The sequence below is a fragment of the Harpegnathos saltator genome, unplaced genomic scaffold (assembly GCF_003227715.2).
Source record: "Harpegnathos saltator strain DR-91 unplaced genomic scaffold, Hsal_v8.6 scaffold594, whole genome shotgun sequence".
NCBI lineage: Eukaryota > Metazoa > Arthropoda > Insecta > Hymenoptera > Formicidae > Harpegnathos > Harpegnathos saltator.
Window position 1 is genome coordinate 476,457 of NW_020230420.1, and position 6,677 is coordinate 483,133.

The 6,677-nt window shown below is 45.2% G+C and overlaps 2 protein-coding genes across 3 annotated transcripts; one reads left to right on the forward strand and one right to left on the reverse strand.

Annotated features, from left to right (window-relative positions):
• Positions 1 to 64: 64 nt before the first annotated feature.
• Positions 65 to 3,714, forward strand: LOC105186291 (trichohyalin). The gene is made up of 5 exons (XM_019842862.2): positions 65 to 526; positions 665 to 857; positions 947 to 1,737; positions 2,301 to 2,499; positions 3,061 to 3,714. Exons 1-5 carry the CDS (start codon positions 318 to 320, stop codon positions 3,703 to 3,705), a joined length of 2,037 nt encoding a protein of 678 aa, XP_019698421.1. The 5' UTR covers positions 65 to 317; the 3' UTR covers positions 3,706 to 3,714.
• On the reverse strand, positions 2,506 to 6,549 carry GABPI (zinc finger DHHC-type palmitoyltransferase GABPI). Of its 2 annotated transcripts, XR_003113750.1 has the most exons (5): positions 6,365 to 6,549; positions 5,388 to 6,307; positions 5,060 to 5,236; positions 4,801 to 4,932; positions 4,605 to 4,667 (listed from the first exon to the last, which is right to left on the reverse strand). XR_003113750.1 is itself a non-coding variant. In XM_011146375.3 (4 exons), the coding sequence occupies exons 2-4, from the start codon at positions 5,915 to 5,917 to the stop codon at positions 4,478 to 4,480; spliced, it is 897 nt and encodes a 298-aa protein (XP_011144677.1). In that variant the 5' UTR covers positions 5,918 to 6,307; positions 6,365 to 6,549; the 3' UTR covers positions 2,506 to 4,477. The 2 variants fall into 2 exon arrangements, 1 of the variants encoding a protein (XP_011144677.1); XM_011146375.3 differs by lacking the exon at positions 4,801 to 4,932 and having other exon boundaries at positions 2,506 to 4,667.
• Positions 6,550 to 6,677: the final 128 nt, after the last annotated feature.

Consider the following 6,677-nt stretch of genomic DNA (forward strand, 5'->3'; position numbering starts at 1 on the left):
CGAACGTAATTTTCATCGAGAAATCAATATAAATTTTTTTATTTATTTCAACGAATAATAATACGCTGCGCAAAATAATATTCGTAGTAGTGTTTCGCTCTCTTTCTCCTCTTTCGACTATCCGTTACCTTCACCCTCCGCTTTTGCCGCGAAACTCATGAATAAGGGTTGGGACATTCACCTGGGGTTGGGGGACTGCGACTTTTCCTTAACAACAGCAGCAGACACGCATAAACAAGACAAGCAGGCACTGTCTGCGATATTAGCCGATCGATGTGAACAGCGAAAGAAGGCAACTGTTGATCAAACTGACAGACATGGTGCAATTCGACGACGAAGCGAGGCAGTTAATGAACGAGATGATGAAGGTGACGATCCTCCAGCCGTCCGAGAAGCGCCGGATGCTGGAGGATGACAAGAAAACCTTCCTCGATCCGAATATAATTATGGACGCGCGGCACAGAATATTTCGCGAAGATCTGCACGAATCTTTGAACAAATCTGCTATACTAGCGGAAGCCAGGAAGTACGTCTGTGATTACCTTGATTTGTGATCCTCAAGTTATTACGAGATAAATCGGCAACACCTTTTGTCTCTTTATCATTTATTTTATCCACTTTACTAAAAAGTAATTCTTACATATCATCAATTATCTCGTTGTAGATTATTGGCACAGGAGGAAATGAGGGAACAGCAGCTGAAGAAAGAACAGGCTTTCGTGGAGAGGGAATTGCGCAAATTTGAGCAGGATTTGCAAAAGTATCATCCGAAATCTTGCGGGCCGTACACATGCAGCAAGAAAAGCATAGCTAATTCGAGTGACGAGGATTTCTGGAAGACGCCCGGTAGAGTCAAGGTGAATCTCGTCTTGCACGACAAATTGAACGCTTAATAACTTTCCGAATCATTAACAAAACTAGATTACTAAATCTCAACACTTTACAGCGAGTTCTCGTTAACAAGAGAAAAGGCAAAGCAGCCGAGCGAAAGGTGGCGGTAGTCAAGAAAGGGAGCAAGCAGGCATTCGCGGAAGTTTCCGCTGCAGAGTCGAAGGACGCTGGTCAATGTCCGATAAAGGAGATCGAAGGAGCACCCTTTGGTAGCATCAAGGTGACCATCAAAGATAAGCCAAGCTGCGTGTCGAAGGAGCAACGGTCACGCATCCTGAAATCATGCTTCGATATCCTGCGGGAGAACGCGCGAGACAAGCGGCGTCTTCGGGAAATCAAATTTAACATCCAGGACATTATATCTCGAGGAAGACTGAGGCGATGTGTTCGCGTGTGGAGGACGCATGTGGAGACCACGAAGAGGACTCGACATGAGGAAAAAACAAACACAAAGGACTTCGATGCTAGCAAGATTGACACGTTCATTAACACTATCGTGGAGACGCAGGAATTGATAAAGTGCCGTAAAGTGAATCCAAAAGATCCTTCTTCGAGAGATGGCAACGGAACGAGGGATGGCAAGAAAAGAATTCCATCCTGTAAGCCGTTCGTCGTCGAGTCGCCGGCGCAGAATCGCTTGAACGCTCAGAAGGAGATTATACGTAAGCAGAAGCTGAAACTGACCGAGCAGACTAAGCTTATCGAGGAGCTGAAGTTGAAGCAGGTGCAGGAAGAGATAACAAGGTCCGGTGAGCAGACAGTGAACGCCGCTAAGGAGACGCTGATGCATTGCGGTCAACAGACTAGAAGAACACTGATCCAATTAATGAGACAAGCGGGTTACAGGTAGTTCTTCATCACCGTACTCTCAATTGTTCCTTGAAAAATAAGGATTTCTTATTTTAATAACGTACACACTTACGCACGGAGACAAAGTCTGTTTGATGAATTAACGTGACGATAAACGAATTAGACTTTCTGATTGAAGGAAATTCTTGGCTCTTATGAGCCAAATTCAGTCCCACGAAACGGAAATTCCATTTCTTCCAATCGACATGCATTCGGTTCGTTCATTCGTTAATTCAATCAATCGTTTTTCTCCAAGCGTTTATATACGATATAGTAAGGATTCGTTTGTAAAAATTTACCAGCAGTAATCAGGATTGAAGATAGCTTGTAGCACTTACAGCACTCAGATAACTACAGCTTTTCAAGAGTTAGTTTTTCTGCACATCATTCTCCTCACACATTGATCTTTCTACCGCCTGCGAAGTAGAGAGCGTATTAAAGAGGAGATGTTCAAGTCCACGCCTTCGTTTCACGATAAATTAAATCGACGCGAGTTGCACACGAGGGCAGCTTGTTCTATCACTCGATTGTTTTCCCTTTATCGACAACCTTGACAACAGGGACAAGTCTCTGACGGCGCCGCTGCGCGTGCCGAGTCCACCGCAATTTTTGGCGCGGATGGAGGCGCGAGCTGAAGCGAGGCGGAACAGGGTAAAGTTGCGTGAAGAAGCGCGGCGGAAGAAGCTGGAGGATGAGAGGAGGAAAGAAGAGGCCGCCCAGAGGGAGGAAGAGCGTGAGAGGAGAAGATTGCAACTAGAGGTCAGATAATATGACAGGTCAAAGTATATTAATATCGTACCAGACGTGTATCGTACGCTTCTTAGCGCGCGCGTAGCTTTACCTCGCGAGCAAAATTATCCGTCGCGAAAGACGTCGTCACTAGATGTTATATCGTAATATACAATACTTTCGCATACTAAGATGAGCGTCCCAATTAGTAACCAGGTGATCTCACCGTGAGGATAAATGAAGAAATATCAATGATGTACTTATAAGGTACACAAAGTTGACTTCGTTGGAAAATTTGTACATTTAGAGTTTCTCGCATTGCACCTTTCCAATTTAATTGGTATATATTTCTTGTCAGAGATGACTAAAGTACCATTTAGTGACATGATGGTTTGTTTTTTTTTTCGTTTTTTCGTGATAGGAAAATGATTGTCACAAGTTGAGACACTGTCACTCTGTCTCTGATTGGAACATTCATCTTGATATACATTTTACATCTTATTCTACAATGTAATAGTGTTTACTCTAACGCCGCTTACGTTACATTTAGAAGTGTACGCGAGAATTTAATCTAAGATTACACTTGTCCAGGCCCAGCGCGAAGTAAGAAGAATGCGCGAGGAACGGGAGCAGCAGCGAGCACGCGAGATAGAAAGATATAAGAAACTGAACGCCATGGCGGAGGCGTTTTATCGCAAGCACCTGTTGCGACGTTACGTAATGCAGCCGTTCGTCGCACTCGTCGAAAGGAAGACCAATTATATTAGCAAAGCGAACGACCACTACGAACGGCGTCTACTGCGTAAAGCGTTCATCGGCTGGAGGACGGAGACGGAACATCAAGGTGAAATCAAGATCGAAATGGCCACGTCGTTATACAACAGAAATATAACGTGGTGCGTGCTACAACAGTGGAAGGAATTCACGAAAGAGGAAAAGAGAAAAAAGCAAGTGGCAAAGGACTTGTTTGACATGAGACTGCAAACCAAGTGTTTCAAACTGTGGAAGATAAAGACCGTGGAATATAAAGTGAAGCGACTCAAGAACGAGCGTTTGGCCTCGGAGTACTACAAGGAAAAATTGAAGATAAAATACTTTCACATGTGGAAACGATATCCCGAGATAGCGTCCGCTATCGCGGAGAGCGAGCGTGTAAAAAACGCTTGGCGAAAAATAGTGCAAGAAGTGGTGCCAGATTTCGATCCGGGACAGAGAGGTGTATTAATAGAGGACTAATAAGAGGGAATTAATACATGTTAACGTAGATTACGCTATACGCGACAATTGTTTTGACTTTGTATCCGAATGATGACGTAAAAAGAGCAGCCTTACTTCTAAGTACGCGTAAGATAAAGCAGCTTCCTTCTGTTCTTTTACGCAGAATAAGATGTAAATCGTCATTATACATTTGTATATTCATATTTCTCCTTTACTCGAATTCGTGATTACATGATACATATATACACACATACATACATACACACGTGTGTGCGTGTATGTATATATATATATATATATATGTACTCGATTAGTATAATTTATTATATTACTCGTACACAATGGCCACTTTATCACAGTTACAATAAATATACAAATGGTATGCACAATGATACATTAAGAATAATCATGACTATAGTGCGAGCTGATGCCTCGCGATATGCCGCTGTCGCACGTGGCCCCGGTGAGAGCAACGTTACGACCATAGCGGACGATGTATTCGCCAGAAATTACGAATTGTTAAACACGCAAGTACCTGATACACATTGAACCGTTGGAACATGCGATGGGATCGATGATACAATAAGTACATTCTAATTTACCGTTTAACCGTTGACTCGGCATCTGACTTAGTATCATGAATGAGATTTCTCGGCTTTTCGGTAGCCTTTCTCTCGATGATAATTTCCTAATTTATCAAGTTTGATTCCGTAATATATACTTTGTACGGAGCATAGAGCACGTACATCTTCTGCGAAGTAAATTCGTTAGTCTAACCTACAATTGCTATCTAGGTCTTGCAGCAAAATAACCGTGAGACGTTCTTTAGTATTCCATGATCATACTGACTTCCGGCGTCCAGGCGTCGTTCATTCGACGTCGTGCCTTGGTAGAGCAACCAAAGATGATATATGAGATAGCAAACGACCACTAGACCGACGAGGAGACTGTAGAGTGCGGAGACAAAGCAAAGAGCGATGCTGAAACAATATGTGTACGATTATACATTCGATCGATTGGCGGGCATCCCGAGCGAACAGTTGTGCGACACGTTATCTCTCGGACTTTCTTACATCGTGTGGGTAAGCAAATAAGAGATATTACGATATTTACGATGCTAAATTGCAGACCCAGCAAATACTCTGTTATCTTGCGATTATTAAAGTCTACATTATAGATCCCCTTGTATCTTTCCAGTTTGCTTTGCTAAGCTCGTGTTGTATCAGTGACATCCAATCGCGCTTTCTGTGGCAATACGAACTTGTATTTCTCATTTTGTCGTGAAACAGTTTCACAGTGTCATATTCAGCGTGTTCAGTGATCTTGGTATCAAAGTGCAGCCAGGAGAGAGACAAAATAAATTAATACATACTCTAACTGGTGATACACATCGCTGCAGTCATCTGGCAGGAGTACAGTCCCGATGAGTATAAACGGGTGACAGACACTAGTCATAGTTAAGTTGGAGCCATAGATGAAGGCGATTGCAGAAAAGAATAAACAGCCCAAGTACCACCTCAGGTTGCTGGAACCTATGCAGCAGTCCAGCCTGGTGAAGATGGATGATCAAGGCATTTAAGATACAAAATCTCAGCAGATGAATTATGAAACTTAGAAGACTAATTTCAGAGACAAGAGAGAACATGAAAAGAATTTCCTAGAAAAAAATATAAGCAAAAGAAAACATTTCTATACCATACCATTTGCAATGATATTCCCTGTTAAGTATACATGTCTGGCACAAGCGGCAATGGTGGGCTCTGGGTGGCGCCCTTCTCCTGCACGTGGTGCAAAGCTCTCCACTGCCCTCACCCAGCTCCAGGCCCTGTACAAGGATGCCTTCCTGCGCTGCGTAATCTGCATTGAGCTTGGCTCGGTAGCCGCACCAGATACCACCGACCACACACACCATGAACAGCAGATTCTCCTCGGGCAGGATTTCCAGCAACGGCACTACACTGATCTCGAACACGAGCATCAGCATCAGCACGCTCGTGATGGTCCACATGAGGAAGAACTTGGTGCGCAGCAAGAATCGCAGAAAATTGTGATGCAAGTAGTAAACGAGGACTGGCGTCGCCGCGAACACAACGACCGTGCAGAGGACGGTCTGGGCGGCGATCACCGCCAATGCCGGCACCACTACCAGCGGTAACATCGCGTCCACGGAGATTTGCTTGGCACCGGCGCGCCAGCCGCACGGGTTGCGCAGCCTCTCCCAAACAGTCATACTTCGGCGATCGAAAGCGCGCTCGAGGAACACCTCTCAACCTGTCATAAGTGACAGAACGTCGGCTCCTCGCGGTGCTCTCTTTAGGTTAGAACAGCCCTAGATGCCGTGCCTCGTCAACGTCCCCCTCCTACCAGGCCGCCGGTGACGACTACGCAATGGGATTCGCTAACCGCCGTCATGAAGATGGGAGATCACTCGAGGGAACATAAACCGTGCGAAAATGAGTTAATAATCGTAAACGAAAATCAAGCGCCACCGAATGCCATACTGATACCACCGATACCACCGAACCCGAACGTCACGCGCGCGCTGATGAGGACACATCGGTTTCAGTGTTCCACGGAACGAAGCGAGCTGTCAGCGGTTAGTGGTCTTTACTGTTAGATCCTGAAATTTAGACCAATTATTTAACTGTCGTGCAACCGTTGTGTTTCCTGAACGCACCTATTGAGGCCTCGAGAGCGACGTAAGTAGCCAATCGTGGATCGCGTGTCGGAGGAAATGGCGATGCCATCATTTGAAATTTCGCTGCTTTCGCAACGTCGTCTGTCGCAAATGTCACTCGTTTGCTCGGAAATACCGAGTTTCCAACTGTCGCGTGATGCCATTTCATCGACCTGGAATGCACCGTGGAAGCGGCTACGACGTCGTTCGATGGAGTTTCTCGCGGAGGGAAAGTGTCGCGTGTCCGGCGGCGCGTTATTTGAATCCAGCGCGGGAGGAATCGCAGTGTAGGTGCGCACGAATAGCGCCGCGG

Coding starts and splice junctions, on each gene's coding strand:
- LOC105186291 (XM_019842862.2), top strand. CDS start 318: ATGGTGCAATTCGACGACGAAGCGAGGCAGTTAATGAACGAGATGATG. Junction 1,738..2,300: donor ATGAGACAAGCGGGTTACAG/GTAGTTCTTCAT, acceptor CCTTGACAACAG/GGACAAGTCTCTGACGGCGC. Junction 2,500..3,060: donor GGAGAAGATTGCAACTAGAG/GTCAGATAATAT, acceptor ACACTTGTCCAG/GCCCAGCGCGAAGTAAGAAG.
- GABPI (XM_011146375.3), bottom strand. CDS start 5,917: ATGACTGTTTGGGAGAGGCTGCGCAACCCGTGCGGCTGGCGCGCCGGT. Junction 5,237..5,387: donor AGGGAATATCATTGCAAATG/GTATGGTATAGA, acceptor CATCTTCACCAG/GCTGGACTGCTGCATAGGTT. Junction 4,668..5,059: donor GATGTGTATCACCAGTTAGA/GTATGTATTAAT, acceptor ATATTGTTTCAG/CATCGCTCTTTGCTTTGTCT.